We start from the raw sequence: 17443 nt of genomic DNA, 5'->3' as shown, positions 1-17443 counted from the left end.
CAGATGACCTTGTCACAGAGCGTCAGGTCCCAGCATGGGCAGGTAAGCACCGCATGCCTGCCGACTCGCTCTGCACTTGGTGAACAGCTTTTCTGTGAGGAAAGGAAGCAGTGCGTGTACATAACGTCTCATTCTTAATGTGCAGTGTCCATACCTGTAGTTGAGTTTTACTACTGAATGCCTAGAGGTGGAGGGCAGCATAGAGAATTGTTCCGTAGTGAAACACTTTTCACAGTTGGAATAACATACTATCATCCTTTGGTGTCCTCAGGAGATAGGGACCAAGACATCCCTGCCACAGAGCTCAATATCCACAGATGCTGGAGTTCCTTGTGCAAGTGGCCTATGTATGTATGCGTATGTGTGCATGCACATCCATCCATGCACACGTACACACGCATGTACCACCACACGGTGGTGTTACGTTTACCCACGACTGCATCCATCCACCTTCTGAAGTTACTTCTAGAGTACAAACCATACCTTCCACAGTGTAGTGCAGGTAAACAGCAACTGTTTTGTATTGTTTAGGAAATGGCAAGAAGGGAATAGTCCGCGTGTGTTCGGTGCAGACGAGTCTTCAGAGGCGTCCTCGTCCCGCGGTTGTCGGGTTGTGCAGGTGTGGACGGACGGACGGACGGACGGACGCCCGGGGCGGGTGTGAGCGGCCCGTCCGGACTTGTTGGGGCGGATGCGCGAGGAGCAGGCCTCACCTCCGTCGGTCTGGGGCCCTCGACAGCTGTTTCGCGGCTGGGTGCTCGCAGGGCGCTGTGGACGGCGGTCCCGCCGGCTCGGCCGAGGCGTGCGAGGACGGGTGGGGGGTCGGTGCCGTTCCCGCCGGGGACCGTCGGCCATGTCCACAGGGCCCGGTTGGTCCGAGGGCGGCGTCTGGGTTTCAGGGCGTCGGGCCGGCTCCCCGCGGGCGGGCGGGCGGGCGGGCGCGGAGCCGCCTGCCGGGTCAGGGGCTCCGGCGCGGGGAGAGCGGGGCGCGGGCCGCCGGGCCTCCTCCTCCTCCGGCCCCGCGGCGCCCGCGCTCAGATGCTGACCGGCACGGAGGACACCGAGCTGGCCCGGGACTCGCGCGGGGCGCGGCCGGGCAGGGCCAGGCAGCAGGCGGACAGCCCCACCACGGCGTCGGGCAGCTCGTCCTCCTCCGCCCAGCGGTCGAGCTCGGGGCTGAAGCTGCGCACGCTCCGCTGGTAGCGCCGCTCGCCCTCGTTCCAGCCGCCCAGCAGGAAGGCGCGGCCGTGCAGCGCGGCGGCGCCCGCCGTGCTGGCGCCCGCGGGCAGCGGCGCGGCCGCGCTCCAGCGCCGCGCGGCGGGGTCGTAGCTCTCCACGGCCAGCACGTCCACGCGCTCGCCGCGCGCGCCCAGCCGGCTGCCGCCCAGCACCAGCACGCGGCCGCCCAGCGCCAGCGCGCAGTGCCAGCCCCGCGGCGCGCCCAGCGCGGGCAGCTCCTGCCAGGCGTCGGCCGCGGGGTCGTAGGCGCACACGGAGCCCGAGTAGGCGCCGTCCACGTAGCCGCCGGTGACCAGCAGGCGGCCCGCGGCCGCGGCGCTGGCGTGGCAGCAGCGCGGCGCCGCCATGGGCGCGCGCGGCCGCCACTGGTTGGAGGCCGGCTCGTAGCACTCGAGCGAGGCCAGGCCGCCCTGCGCGTTGCGGCCGCCCGCCGCGTACAGCAGCCCGTCCAGCGCGCTCAGGCTGAAGTGCGTGCGCCGCTGCGCCATGGGGCTCAGGTGCAGCCACGAGTTGAGCCGCGGGTCGTACCTGGGGGGACAGGGGCCGGGCTTACCGAGGGCCGGGAGCCCCGGCCGGGCCCCCCACCCTGCCCCGCACCCATCCCCCCCCACCGGGAGCCCCGGCCGGGCCCCGCACCCCCCACCGGGAGCCCTGGCCGGGGACCCTCACCCTGCCCGCACCCCACACCGGGAGCCCCAGCCGGCCCCGACCGCCCCCCACCTCATCCCCCCCACCGGGAACCCTGACCCCCCCCCACCGCCCCCCACTCCATCCCCCCCACCAGGAGCCCCATGAGTGTAGAACAGGCCCCTCTCCTCCACACCCCCCCCCCCAGCCCCATGAGTGAAGAACAGGCCCCTCTCCTCTACCCCCTCCCATCCCCATGAGTGAAGTACAGGCCCCTCTCCTCTACCCCCCCCCCCAGCCCCATGAGTGAAGTACAGGCCCCTCTCCTCCACACCCCCCCCCAGCCCCATGAGTGAAGAACAGGCCCCTCTCCTCCACACCCCCCCCCCCCAGCCCCATGAGTGATGAACAGGCCCCTCTCCGTGCGTGTCCCTCCCCGCTGCCCCTGCAAGTGAAGCAAGCGGGAGGAATCCTGGCAGCAGGGGCGGTTCTGTCTGCAGACAAGGCTGCTTGGCTCAGCCTGGCCTAACGCAGACCGAGTGGAACCCTTCCTGCGCCGTCTCGGCCATAACTCAGTCTTCCTCCACTATCAGAAGGCGACCGAGGGGATTCGTGCCTAAAGTCAACAAGGCTCGGCTTCCTAGGCTTTTCTGTGTCTCCACACTCGCTGACAGGTGAAGTTCAGCAAGTCACTAGTAAGCACTGAAATCAGCATGGACACAGAGCCAACCCACTACTAAAGGGAGGAGGGGTGTGGAGGAGACCGGCAGAGGAACATGGGCATTTGCTTCCTAGAGCAGAGTCACGAGTTCACACTTCACTTTCCCAGATGCGGCCTGTGAGGACGCCGGCGGGCCTCGGCAGGTGACTCAGCAGGTGACCTGGCCTGTGGGCCTCCACACAAGCATCACTGGTAAGCATTCCCTCCACCGGAGCTTTGTTTTCTCTTGTCATAAAGATATGACAGGCTAGAGCCTTAATTCCATTTTTGAAGGGTTTATCATGCTTTTGCTCTTTTGGGGGCATGTATCAGAAATAGCATTTTCTGTCATTCATTCGTCAAATACTAAATCAGCTGTCACAGTTTTAACGATATCCTTCTGTTTGACGGTTATGAATCAGACAGTTGCCAGCAGCAGCAACTTCAAAAAATTTTGTGCTGTGTGGTTTTTTTCTAACTGCTTAGTGAACAGTACATGCCTACAATGTGGAAACATGACTACTTCCTATTGGTCTGAGTTCTTTGGGTACCACGTTTTCATCTATAAAATAAAAACAATCCTGCCTTCTAGTCCCACCTAACGGGCTTATTTTGGAAATCATTTGAACGCCATACCCATGTTACGCAGCCTGGTAACTATTACTGACCCAGTAAGCTAAGCTCATGCCCATGATTAAGTTACTTCTGTGTCAAGGTAGGACCCCCCCCCCCCACCGCCCCCAGCCCCAGCCACACACAAGATGAAATACCTGCAGAAAGTGCTGACTGCGTGCTTGGCTTGATTTCTCGCATCGTTCTGGTCTTCGCCACCGGCTACATAAAGAAATCCATCCATCACAGCCACACACTGATTGAAGCTCTTGGCTGGCATTTCCGTCAGCTTGCACCATCCATTTTCAGGGTCTCTATACAGAACGTCTCTGCTGGGGGACTTCTCAGTAAGGTCCGGGCGTCCCCCGACAGTTACCAGGACTCGGCAGCCGCCTCGGATTCGTGTCCGCCTCGACTGCAGTGTGTTCTGGTGGTAGGGGAGCAGGTGGTAGTTCATCGCGTCTACCAGAAGTTTGTGGCAGTCGGCATCTTCCATCATTCTGGGCACAGACTGAACATGATTGACCAGGTCTTGGGCAGAGATGGTGCCGAAGCGGATATTGCTCAGAAGATCTGCTGCGTGTTTCATTCTCTTTTGGTCAGATTCTAACCATTTCATTGCAATCTGGAATGCTACTATCTCAGAAGGCAACTGTAAGTCATCATCGATAAGGAGTTCATTGATCTGTTCAAAGGTCAGTTTCATGAATTGATCGGACTCGGCGAATTCGATGAAGTTATCCCGTAGGAATTTCTGGGCGGCAGCTTTGGCTGTTTTCAGGGAGTATGTTTCGGCAATGTTGGCCACATACATACAGTTCTCCACACTCATCTCCCGCATGAGGAAATCGCTGCACATCTTCACCAGAGTGTGGATCTGAAGGTGGACCGCCGCGGACACAACGCTTCCGATGGTGTACAGCGAGAGGGTCAGCTTGCCCGTGTAGGCATAGGCGATGACGGTGGCCAGCCCGAGCGGCGAGATGTCGTTGAGGTCCACTCTTGGAGCCGACGGATCTTTTTTGAGGACATTGTAGAAGTACTCGCTGCACGACGCCATCACGGACTTGTGAACGTCAAAGGATTTGGTTTTGGTGCCGATGACTAGGTCACAGAGGAAGTTCTCCTGTCGCATCTTACTTAACCCTTCCAAGAGGTTGGGTCCGTGCGATGCATCCATCAACTCAGAAGAAATGCAGCTCAGGCCGCTGCCCCCTTCCAGGAGCCCGTTCAGAGCGTGCAGCTTGCTCAGGGGGCTCTCTTCCACGATGATGGTCGTCTCCTTGACGTCTGCTTTGGGCTTTTTGACACACTTCCTTTTGGGGGCCATGCTGGCAAGGCCACTGTCACAGGAAGAGCTCGCTGGAAAAGAAGAGAGGGCAAGGCAGGGAGGGGAGGAGGAGCGGAGGGGCAGGAAGAGGAGAGGAAAAGAGAGGAGAAGAGGGGAAAAAAGACAGTTCAAATTGTGGTTTTTTCCTTTTGGACTTTGAAAACCCACACTGCAAATAACTTTCTATAAGTTAATAGTATAATGGCATGAGGTAACTTAGTCCTGAGAATACAGGTAAAGGAAAGCAAATATGGTCTTTAAACTACATGCACAGTTTACTGTTTACTTCAGCACCAAGCATGAAGAGGATTCTAGAAAAACGAGCATCGTCCCCAGAGGCGAGCTGCCAAGTGGCAGTTTTACCACAAAGGAACAACCCGGCTTCCACTGGACACTGATTGTTGAGTGACTCGTGAACATCGTTGGAAGGACTTCATCTAACTCTCATCAGAAAGTGAAGTAACTCCATATCAAAGATTTTCCTCAATGAAAATATGAAAATTGAGAAATCCATGTAAAACTTTAAAATATAATGGAAAGATTGTTCCAATCACAGTAGCAATGAAACCTGTCACATCTACCTATGTATGTACATCTGTACAAACGAGGGACCGAGCCCAGGACGTTGAACTTGCTTTGCCACTGATCTCCAGCTCAGCCTGAAGCCTGTTATATTTTAAGAGACACATTTGCTAACATTTGGCGAGCCCCTGGTCACCAGCTCAGCTGGGTTTTCCCAGAGGACTGGGGGAGGGGAGGCTCCACACGCTCAGCTGCTCAGCTCTCCGCTGCCTTGGACCTTTCCTGCCCCCAGGAGGAAGAGGGCACAGGGAGGAAGCAAGCGGACTCTGTCTCTCTGTCAGTGTTTCTTCTTTTCATTCAGCCCAAACTTTCTTACTCACATTTACATTTCTTAAAAACACTACAGTACATGCACCTTTCCTTATTAATTTTTGCATACCATTTTCCAGATATGCAAACTTTGCAAAAAGGCAGCCCTACCTCGTAAAATAGACTACAAAGCCACCGCATTTTAGTGTTCACATGCACTTGACTTAGGTGTTGAGTGGCTCTATGTTGAATTTCCTGGGGGAAATTTAGAGTATTTTGTTCAGCCAGCAGCTAGCAGAAGCCTTCTGCTGAGGGTAGCAGTTTTCTGGGCTTGGTGAAACAGTGAAAATTGGAGTTTTGCTAGAGAGAGAAGTCATGCCAAACACAAAATCAGGCCAAGAGTGCTACATAAGCACAGCACAGGGCTTTCGGGGAATAATGCCTTTCTTGCATTTCTGGGAGAGCCCAAGGGGCCAATATTTTATTCATGCAGATATAAACTTATTAATGCTCTTGTCTGAAGGAGATACTGACCTTAACGAGTAGTCTGGATGCTTCTGACTGAAAGCAAAGAATTTTTGTGCCCTTCAGTGAAATACTATTTTGTTAGTGGCATGTAGGGATGATATTTCAATTAGACACTAAACAGAGTACAGTTGGGCCACAGGGCTAGAGCGGGCCTTGATATGAATGCTGGCACTTGAGAAAGCTTGGGACATTCGGTTAAGGTCAGGTTAGCAAATCAGGCTGCACAGAACACGGTGCCTTCTTTTGCCAGGACTTATCTTGTGGGGTGACGCTAGGGTGGGAAAGCCAGTGGAAGGATGGGGGCGTCTGCGTTCTGCTTTGGGCCCTGCTGCAGAGAAGCCCCGCTCTCAGGTTTGGCGGATCAAAACCCAGAGTCTCCTGAGTGAACTGTCTGATCCTGCACACGGGGGACTTCCCAGGGAGTAGAGGCTTGCGACACTGGACACACACACATACACACACACACACACACACACACACAGACACACACACAGACACACACACACACACACACACACACACACACACTTGGCCAACCATCATATTTAAGTTAAGAGCAGGGTAGTTTTAGAGGAGAGAAACTGTAAGAGCAGCCTCGGAGGCCATGTGGAAGGAACTCAGAACAGATTAATTTCAGTTTCATTCATCATTTGGTCATCATACTGGGCCTGAAGGCCGATTGCATGGGCTGATAGGTGTCTGGAGAGGAACTGCATAACTCAGGTAATTTTTACTCGGGAACTAGTTCAGAGATGAACATACAGGGATCATATAGACACTCACTATGTTCTCTATAGCCACACACACTCACTGTGCATGCTGGAGTCAGATGGGAGCTGCCCATCAGCAATGGCCACAGTGAGGCTGGAGGAGGAAGAGGAGGAAGGGGGAGGAGGAGGGGGAGGAGGAGGAGGAGGAGGGAGAGGAAGGGGGGGCTGCATGCACCGTGCACAGCAGCCACACGGCCTCCTGGACATTGGCGGTAACTCTGGACAGCTTTCTGTTTCCATTGAGCTTAGATTTTAGCTGAAGTTGGATGAGAGCTGGTTTTGTTTTGTTTTGTTCTGCATGGCGTCTTTCTTTTTTCTTGTGTGAAGTTGGAGCTTGGAGCCCAGCCGCACTGGGGTGTCTGGCCTTGGTAAGGGGTACCCCAGGGTCTCCATGCTCACGGAGAACGTCACTCGGGATAGACTCGTGCTGAGGACTCCTGTGCTGAGCTGTGCGTGGGCACAGGGTTTTGAAGCTGCTCTCCTGACGCACAGCAGGCTTGATTGCCGCTTTCTGCCCGGGGTGGGGTGGGGGGGCGTTCTGATGAGTGGCCCCCTTTGGGGCCAGATGAAGAAAACCTTCGCAGGCCTGTCTGGGACTGCTGGTGGCCACAGGAATGGGGGGCAGGCTAAGGAGAGGAGCAGGCCGCATGCGGCAGCTGAGGTGGGGTAATGGCACGAGTGGCTGTTCGGGGGCACTGCCAGTCCTCTCTGCCCCTTCCTTCTTGGGTCAGAGAAGAGACTTTGCTATGGAAGGAGTTCCAGCCTTCATGGGAGGGAGCCCAGGGAAGTCCCCTCCTGGATAGGGTGCTACAGCCTCACCCGACCCTCCTAGTCCCACGGCGAGAGCTGCACACGGGCCCTGGGACGCGGAGAACAGCCCATTTCCACGCTGCCTCCTCGTAGACCGCCGAAGGTCCTGGCTCTTGGGCCATGCCCATGGTGGGTGTGTCACGAATTAGCACTTGCTAAGTGCTGCCGTTGAAGTCGTTTTACAGCATCTTTTGGATTTGTCCAAGGATGAACATCAGTTATTCCTAAACATAAGTCACTGCAGGCAAATTTGTGTTAAATGACATTCCCATTCCTACCTACATCATTACAAATGGGGTTGATCTGTGTGGCGCCCTGGCTTATTTACTTTACTTCTATTTGTTTTTTAGTTTAAACACTACAGAACTCCTAAAGGGTAGGCAATATTGTGCTAGTGTTATACGTGAAGAAATTGAGGTATAGAAAAAGCCAAAAGGAGCTTGTCCATAGTCAGGTAAGTAGGTGTGCTGGAGCAAGGATTTGTACCTAGACGGAATCCTGGCCCTGGCTGGCCTCTAACCCAGAGTGCGCTAAGCCCTGTGGTAGATGAAGAGTTAGCATTTCCCAGCTTGAGGACACAGACTGAGGTAGAGAGGAGGGTTGTAATATCAAATCTGGGGTATGGAGAACACAAAGTCCAGTCTGGTTTAGTGTACAAGATGGTTTTTGATGCACAAATCCTATGAATTTCTCTATCCTTTTAAGGGAAGGAAGGATATAAAATTTTGAGGCAGGTTCAAAGAAGGCTCACATGACGTGGTTGATCAGAGAATCTGGCACTTCTTTTCAAATTTTAGATTAAATATGCAGTTACCATTTTTGTTTAAAAAGACCGTCAATCTCCTGTTGGTTTAAGGAACAGGGTCTGTGTCTAGATTTCATTGATCAAATATGCACAAAATTAATGGCAACTCTCTGAATATCGGATAAAAGAAGCCACTGCATTAAAAAAAGAAACATTTTGGTGTTGGTGAAAGTTTAATAAAATTTCTTCTCTGGTATGTTGGGTTTGTTAAGGCAAACAGGATGGCAGATTGAATTTTTAAGATTGACGTCTTTTTGATCACAGCGCAACTGAAAATTGGGCTAGTATTCCTCTTCCTCTAACCATTTGCTAGGCCTGAGCTCCTAGTTCAATCACCTGTCACGTGGGGAGGCGTTCCTTTCCACTCCAAAACTGGGGAGTTGGGAGCGCAGCTGACTGAGCCGCGGGCGCCATGGCTTCCCTGGTGAGTTCTCTCCTCAGTCTGGCTTTCCACAGCCCAGCCAGGACTCATGATCCGTGGCCAGGTAAACTCAGTGCACTAAGTTTAATAGAATAAAAGATGATTTGCGGTTCAACTGCTAGATAAAATGGGTCTGTCTTCCCTCTGGCCCCCCAGCTATAAGTTGGGTCTCAGAGAGGTCAGTGAGCCGTGCGGAATCCGGAGCCTGGCACGCCGTGTTTCTAGGTACTTCTTGGTAGCTCAGGGATTCTTTCATGAGGGGAATAAGGCCCAGCGCCCAGCCTCCGGACCGGGGCTGGCGCTGCGCGGAAGCGATAACATATTGCACCTCTGCCTACTAGAAAGCCGCGCCTTCCTGCTCCACCCATCCCCGATGAAGTGCCTTGAAGGCCTTACAGAAGACTTGTCATGCAGCTAGAGAAAAGCTGTGCCACCTAAGGCTCAGAGCATCCTCCCCCCGCCCTGCACCCCGCTCCTGGGGGAACGCCGCCCGGGCCACCGGAGGCCACATGTGCTGAGCTGTCACTGCGGCTGCCGCGCTGGGCAGAGGAGCTGGGATCCCAACAGGTCTTCTTGCCAAGAGTGCAGATCAGCTGTGCCTGCTCCCTGTCCCTGCCACATTCCGAGGCCTGCATCTGTCAGGGCCCGTCAGCGCTGCTCCCGGAATAGAAACGGGCCTGGCCGCGGCGCTGGCTACTTCAGTCCAGCCAGGGGGGGGTTCCACTCCCGATTCACCTCAACATGATTTTCCATACAAAACCTGCACTCCCAGAGCCCGGTGTGTGCGCTTACGGACCTTTTTGTCAAAACAGACTTGAGGTATTTGCAGAGGGGTTTCTATTTGGTTAATAGAGTCTGTTTCTGTTGTCAAAGAGGTATCTGACTTTTGTGCTGCCAGTTTAGTCAAAGCTAATACTACATCACTGGGCAGACACCGAATGTATAAATGGATTCTGCTATGCAATAAAGATGACGCTCAGCTTTGTGAACAAAACCTTCCATTTTCTCTTCCTTTTTTTTTTTTCTTTCTTTCTCTACAACGTAGAAGAAAAACTTCCCACTAGCTTGGGAGGCTTAAAATGAGCATCAGACACGGAGCGATTCCACGTCTCCCGCAGCCACACGCGAGCGTTCCCGTGACTGGGTCAGGTTCTGCACTTACCGCATGTCTCAAATTCCAAGAAAATACCCTCTGCCTCCCCACGGGAGACCAGGGGCACCCCTTCAGGAAAACAGCCCCAGGACACAAACCCCACACACATCCCCTCCACAGGCGCCATACACACCCGGGATCCGAAGACAGTGGCTGGTGAGCGAGGTCGGCTCCTCTCCCTCCTGGCAGGGACTGCAGTCCTAGCTGACTCCTCCTGGGAAGAAATCTGGAGAGACGGGGGGAGGGAGCCTCGTGGCAGGGCTTCTGGGGGAGGCTCTGGCCTGAGCACCTGCTCCAGCCCTCTTCTCCCTCTTTGGCCTTCAAACTGTGAGCCCTCCGTGGAGGCGGAGCTCCGGCTGGTGCCGAGGGGTTGGGTTTCTTGACCTGGCCACTTCCTTCCTTCCTTTCTTTCTTTTTAAGTCAACCCGCATTTGAAGAAAGAAAACCCGCAGATGTTTAGTTACTTGAAGCAGGGATTTGGTAAAGGAAGGGGAAGCTGTTGGTGAAAATTCATTTCTAGAAAGGTAATAGCCTAGTCATCTCGGGTCCTTTGGGAAGACGGTGGCTATAAATAGCTTGTTCTTTAGAAAGAAGCACATGTTTGCCGGACACAGGGCTTTCCTCAGCACCTCACTATGAGTGTAATAAACCCAGGTTTCTGACCAGTTCTCGTTTATCTGGTGATAAGCCCCTCCCCGTGCACTCGTGTGTAAGGACATATCTACTCTCGCAACATTTCATGTGAGAGAAACAACTCAGACCATCCTGACTGGCCACAAGCTTTTAATAGCACCGGAGTGTGAAATGTGTGCTACAAGCATTCGCGGGATAATCAGCACCAATCACGGAAAGATAGAAGTGTTCTAGTCACCCCTCACCCGTCAGAAGATATGCCGAGTGTTCCCACGGTGGCACGCGCAGAGCTCCTCCGCATCCTGGAAAAGCTGGCCAGGCAGAAGAGACCTGCAGAAATGCTGTATGCTGGGGATAGCTAAAGAAAAGAATGACTAAGGAAAATGAGACGAGGCCTCCGGAGCAAGTGTTTTGGAGGCTGTTGTGCGGCGAGAGCATTCATTTAACAACCGTGTGGCCTGATGGGTCTGCACGGAGGCCCAAATGGGCAGAAACTCCAGGGAAAGAAAGTGAAAACAAGGAAGCAAAGTGTGGCTCATACCTCGGTTCCACTGATGAAAAAGGCAGCCTTACAGAGAACCAGTTCCCTACGACTAGACTGGTGCACTGGTGCAGGGTAGAAGACTCTGTTCCTACTAGGAGCCCGCACTGGACCGTCTCCAGTATCTTCCTGACTCCAAGGGACTATGTCTCTCTGTGCAGCCTCAAGGCTTCCTGACACTTGTGAACTCATCAGACACCTCTGTCTTAGATCCCACATCGGCTGGAATTCCAGGTAGCTTTACAGCAGGGAAACCTACTTGAATTAATTCTCTGCTTCCCTTTGTGTATCTCCAGCACAGAATGTATCAGAAGTAAATAAGACAAGTTTACTTAATGGTAAAGTAGTGGTAAAGTGATTCTTCTTCTGTTTAAGTGATCCTGCTTCCCCCCTGGCCCCCCCCCCCCCCCCAGTACTGGGGCTTCAACTCAGGGCCTGGCCACTGTCCCTGAGCTGCTTCTGCTCAAGGCTGGCACTCTATCACATGAGCCACAGTACCACTTCCGGCCTTTTTTTTCCCTGTTTATGTGGTCATGAGGAATCAAACGTAGGGCCTCATGCACACAAGGCAAGCACTCTACCACTGAGCCACCTTCCCAGCCCCTGCTTTTGTTTTTGAGACTGGGTTTTTGCATATTGCATATTGGCTCCAAATTCCTGAGCTCAAGAGATCTTCCTGCCTTAAGTTGCTCAGTAGCTGGGGTTATAGGTGCCTGCCACTGTACCTGGATTCAGTCTTTGATTGTACTTCCTTGAGTCAGGTAATGGACTAAAGCATTCAATGTTACTTTTACTCAGGTAAAAATTGACCTTTTATTCATATTTATTATATTGATGATAATGGAAAGGGCCTTCTAGAAACCTCTATTGGCACCAGTAATATCGTCTTCAAAGGTATCAACGATTAATTCTGCTTGTACCGGAGCAGCACTGAGACGGTCCTTTTGACAGATAGAGGTAGAAACACAGCAGGAAGAACAAATTGTCAAAAAAAAGGGAAGATCTAAGAGAGGCTGCAATAAAAAGCCATATTTAAGAGTACCCACCATATGCAAACACTCAGCAGCTGCTGGGAACATAGGGTAGGAGACACAGCTGGAAAAGCAACTGGCCAGCAGATTGTAGTTACAGTAAGAAACATGGTGCTCTTCACTGACGCCATGGGGACCTCCTGTCTCCCATTTCTTTAATGAGATTGGCAGTTTAGACAGAACATTCAGACATCTGGAGGGGTCACGTTAGACCCTGGTTGTTTGGGTTCGTGCCCACCTCTTGCATGGACTTCCCCCGCCCTGCCTCCCGGTGGCCTGACCCACAGTCAGTTCAAGTGAAAGTCCCACCAGGGCAGGGATAATTACCTGTTTTGTTCACGAGTGAATCTCAAGTGTCTGAAATGTGTTTGGCACAAAGCAGATGATAAATCATTGCTTACTAATTGGACAAATAAATGAATGAACACACTCATATTGACATTAATACAAGGAGGTCACAGAGCCAGAGAACTGAGCATATGTATGCGGAATGACTAATAGAAGACCACAGAACTGGGTGAAGAAAGGGGAAGGTGAGGTTCCTTATTGGGTTAAATGAGATGCCCAAGTTTACCCCCTCCCTGGATGCATTGCCGAATTGCGTTAGGAAGGTAAAGGGTCAGTAGGCTCCTTTGCTCATTGCCCTAGAAGAGTGATGCTGTGCTGCGCTGCGCTGCGCTGCGGCAGCTTCTTGCTCTTCCTGTCCACCCACGGCTCTGTTAAGCTGTGTCTTTCTTCACCACACTCAGTGGGTTGCCTCTTTAGCCACCATAGCCTTTTGCTCTGTGAAGGCCATTTTGTTGCTTGTCTCTTTCCTTGCATCAGTCCACCCCGTTGTACGTGCTCTAGTGTCACCTTCCAGTCTTGTTCATTTCCAAGTTCGTTTTACTGTTTTTACGCACATGTTCCCTTTTTACGTCTTTGAGTGTGTCATTTTTTTCGTTGATTTAATTATTTAGGACAGGCTTCCTCATCCCAAGATTATAAGGCATCCCTGGCTGGGCATCTGTCACTCATGCCCGTAACCCTCGCTTCTCAGGAGGCTGAGATCTGAAGATTGCAGTTCAAAGTCAGCTTGGGCAGAAAAGTCCATGGAACTTTTATTTTGTCAGTACAGAGCTTGAACTCAGGGCCTGGGCGCTGTCCCTGAGCTAGTTTGTTCAAGGCTAGCACTCTACCCACTTTGAGCCATTGTACCACTTCCCATTTCCTGATGGTTAGAGATAAGAGTCTCACAGGGACTTTTCTGCCTGGGCTGGCTTTGAATCATGATCCTCACCTCTCAGCCTCCTGAGTAGCTAGCATTACAGGCATGAGCCACCAGCACTGGTGGTACTGGACTTTTTGAGATGTTCAACCTCACAGAGATTGACAACTGGAATAAACCTGGCATAAGAGTTTATGCTGCCGTCCTTGCTCAAGTGGAAATGGCCTAAAATGTCTGCAAATGGCGACTAAATGTATTCAGAGTCTACGAGAGGCTTTTTCCATGTGGACTGATCCAACCTCCATGAATGGCTTTGCATCTGCTTAATCTGAAGAATCTTAAAACGATAATCCCAAGAGATCAGAGATAAGTAAGGGTTTGTGTGTGAGTAAGGCGGTCAAATTTGTGAGGATTTAGAGCAATGTTAGGGTGGTGGAGGTTTGTGGGGGCTTAGGGCAGTGCTGGAGGTTTGTGGGTCTAGGGCAATGCTAGAGGTGGAGGTGGCCGAGTACATCAAAGACAAAATGTAAAGCAGGCTTTGAGTCTGAGGCTTCTGTTCTAACAAGCGGAGTTCTCACTTGATAGAGCTGAGCTGTACGGCTGGCCCAAGTTTGACAAAGCTAAGCTGTCTCCTGTTGATCTCCTGTGAATTTCTGGAATAGTACAAGTAGAGAGCCATCGCTATTTGTTCACAGCTGACACTCAGCTAAGGCAGCTTCATTTGTGGCAAATGGCATGCCAGTGCTAAAAAAAAACTCATTTCATCAGTGGCTTAGATTACCCATCAAGGAGGCTCCAACGTGAGCTGTTTAAATTAACCATAATAAAATCGACTAAATAAATTAAGAAATTGACTAAATAGCTCTGTTACCTTAAAATGGTACCTGGAATGTGGCAGGCAACCAATAATACATGGCAGATGGAAGAATAAAGCTCTTTTAACCAGTGCTTATGACCCACGCTGGGACACAAAGAAGAAAGATGGGATTTAAAGCTTGTAATACAAGGTCAGCTATTACTATTAGCTCTGTGACACCAGACTCCATTCAGTTCCTTAGTCCTAAAACCAAGAGTGGTCCTGGATGACTCCCACTCTTGAAATTCGTCAGCACATAACCACGGCTGCCACCTTCTCCATCTGCCCTGCGCACGCCATTCCCGCAGCTCCCCCCGGCCTCCGCCTCCAGCGAGCTGCCCCTACATGGCTCTTGTGACGCCTCTGCTCACAGCCCGGATGGAATCACACCGGCTCTGCTCACAGCCCGGATGGAATCACACCGGCTCTGCTCACAGCCCGGATGGAATCACACCGGCTCTGCTCACAGCCCGGATGGAATCACACCGTCAGGGACCACAGGGCCCTTCCTGACTGGTCTCTGCCTCCCGCGCTCAGCTCTCATTTCCCTTCTCCCTCCCTTCCCCAAGTGCCCCAGACATGCTGGCCTGCCTTTTCTTCCTAAAACATACCGCTGCATACCCCTATTCCATCCGCCTGGAGAGTTCCTCACATGACCCGCTGTCTCTTCCCCCAGGTCATCTCCTGCGGACGTCCGTCCGTCCATCCTCCCTGGCCTGCTGAGTTGCCTGCGTCGCTCCCTGCGGAGAGGGATCCCACCTGACAGGCCGTGTTCACTTGCTTCCTGTCCGTCTCCACGCAGAGGCCCTCAGCCTCTCCGTCTCCTTCCTACAAGCTGTAACAGGTGCGTCCATGAAGGTCCACTTTCTCCTATAGGGATCTTGAGAAATAAAATCTGAAAAGTGTGGCGTCCATGTCCATCCGTTCACTCTGGATGGAAAAGTGAGATCAGTTCATTCCAACTGTGTAACTCCTTCATTGTCAGGGCAGAGTCCAGACTGAGCTGGCTCTCAGCGGCAGGCTCACCATGAAAACTTTGGACAGAACCAAAACAAGGAGATTTTATGGCTGAGTACACCGTGCAAAGGAATGCACAATGAGGGCGGAAGGAGAGCTCCCGAGGAAGACACCACGAGACCTCTCAAAACAGCAGGGATGGGTGAAATGCCCCATAAGAATGAAGACTGTGCTATGAGGTAAACTGAACAGGACCAGAATCTACAAGCTATAAAAATGTCCAGGCACCAAGACTTCACATGTGATACTTAGGAGGCCTGAGAGTTCATCTTTCTAAACCACTCACACTCAGCTTCTTGTTGGACAGCTGAAAGAAAGCATGCATTGCCATCTGCCTTTGGCTTCCAGAAAGCCAAGGCCTTGAAGGCTTTTTAGGAATCCAGCGATGTCACAAGCAACTAAACACACACACACCAATAAGCAGAGTATACAACAGGAATTTTTGTTACCTTATAGGAAAAAAAAGAAACTCCAGTTTATTAAAGTTACATTCTGGAAGACCTGAATCTGGTGTTTCACACAATCATCCATTACAGAGACCTTCTTACAACTTCAACAAATATATATGTAACTTGTACTAAACATATGTTGCCCTTATTTTCTCCCAAGATGTCAGAAACAAGCCTACCCACATGAAGTGCCATTAGAAGAAAATGCTTAATGAGAATTAGGAACAGATTCTCCTAGCTATATAGTAATAAAATACGTAGACCAACTCCAACTTAGTGATAACTATTCTGTCGACAATGATACAATTGCTCTGCTAAGATTCAAGAGAATGTATTCCTTTGCATATGACCAACTCATCAACCCATCAGAAATCTCTATAGCAGCACCAGAATTTTCATTTTCAAGATACATGAGCTTTTGTCAAATGGTGACATCTCCTCGGTAATATGAATTTTCAATATGATATAAAAAAGTGATGGATATATTACATATTTCACAGAGCACAGAGAACAGAAAACTGTCAAAGAATTTAGAATCTGTGACAGCCTATTTGAAATTTTACACTAAAAGATCTGTATACTTTCATAAACTATATAAGAGATACTAGTAAAAATAAAAGGAAGATTCCTCAATAAAAAAAAAAAAAAAAAAAAAAAAAAAGAATGAAGACTGTGGGTGCACGTGTGTGCGTGTGCACTCTGTGGATATGTGTGTGTGTGTGTGTGTGTGTGTGTGTGTGTGTGTGTGCATGCATGTGTAGGAGTAGCTATTATTATCAGCAAGCCAGGGACCGCCACAGAGCTGTGCGTCTTGGAGAGGTGCAGCAGGCCAGGCAAGGGAGGACACAGCCTTCCTGTTTGCTTCTCACAGACTGTTCTGAACAAATACAACTTTTCACGGGATTGGATTCAGCCCCAGGGGGTTATGGGCCGGTCCAAACCTCCTAGCATAACATTGATGCTTGGGTTAGACCACACATGCATTATACTCATCTATACATTCATTATACTTGGCTGTAGACTCATTATACTCATTTGTATATTCATACTTATCTATATACTCATAATACTCGTGACTATATTCATACTTGTCTCTATATATACTATACTCATCTATATAGGTGGGTATACTCATCTGTGGATTTGTCTATGCACTCACACTCATCATTATACTTACAATATTCATCTATATATGTACCATAGTCATCTACGTATGCATTATACTCATCTATTCTTACTCATGTATATTGCCATACTCATTTATACACTTATCTATACACACATTATAGTTGCCTATATACCCATACTCACCTCACAGTCCTCTGTATATACATCATGCTCATCTATATACATATTACAGTCATCTATATACTCATTATGCTCATCTATATATGCATTATATTCTTCTATGTACTCATAGTCACCTATAAACACATACTTATTTATATACTCAGGATAGTCATGTACATACTCATACTCATCTATATACTGGTATGCTAATTTATATACTCATGGCCATCTATATATGCATTACACTCATCTATCTATATACACAGTATACTGATCAGTATTCATGGTCACCATTCCCAGCTCTTGGCTGGATAGATCTTATATGGGCCCTCAAGATTGTCAAATGTTTCTAACTAAGATGTCATCCGTGGTTTATGGGATAGAATCACAGATTATTTTTCCCATTGACCTTCCCTGTCTACCTCATCCTGCGTAAATAAATCCAGAGTCTGAGGGCAAGGTCAATGGGAAAAATAGGGAAGAAGGTTTTAGTATCATAAAGGAAGGGTATAGTGAAAGGAATCAAAAGGGTAGGTGTGTGTGTGTGTGTGTGTGTGTGTGTGTGTGTGTGTGTTGCTAGACTTGAACTTGGG

The 17443-nt window shown here is 50.8% G+C and overlaps 1 protein-coding gene across 1 annotated transcript; it reads right to left on the bottom strand.

Annotated features, from left to right (window-relative positions):
- Window positions 1-1020: 1020 nt before the first annotated feature.
- Window positions 1021-15098, bottom strand: Klhl31 (kelch like family member 31). The gene is made up of 3 exons (XM_042671960.1): window positions 14854-15098; window positions 3337-4540; window positions 1021-1767 (listed from the first exon to the last, which is right to left on the bottom strand). The coding sequence occupies exons 2-3, from the start codon at window positions 4506-4508 to the stop codon at window positions 1035-1037; spliced, it is 1905 nt and encodes a 634-aa protein (XP_042527894.1). The 5' UTR covers window positions 4509-4540; window positions 14854-15098; the 3' UTR covers window positions 1021-1034.
- Between the last annotated feature and the right edge of the window lie 2345 nt (window positions 15099-17443).

Source organism: Dipodomys spectabilis, unplaced genomic scaffold (genome assembly GCF_019054845.1).
Source record: "Dipodomys spectabilis isolate Male_0828 unplaced genomic scaffold, ASM1905484v1 ptg000669l, whole genome shotgun sequence".
NCBI lineage: Eukaryota > Metazoa > Chordata > Mammalia > Rodentia > Heteromyidae > Dipodomys > Dipodomys spectabilis.
The sequence above is the reverse complement of the archived record's forward strand: the minus strand, read 5'-3'. Positions and strand labels throughout refer to the sequence as shown.

Bases quoted from the DNA above. Each gene is read 5' to 3' on its own strand.
- Klhl31 (XM_042671960.1), bottom strand. From the start codon at position 4,508: ATGGCCCCCAAAAGGAAGTGTGTCAAAAAGCCCAAAGCAGACGTCAAG. The intron at 1,768-3,336 runs GTATTTCATCTT...CTGTCCCCCCAG, and splicing joins GCAGTCAGCACTTTCTGCAG to GTACGACCCGCGGCTCAACT.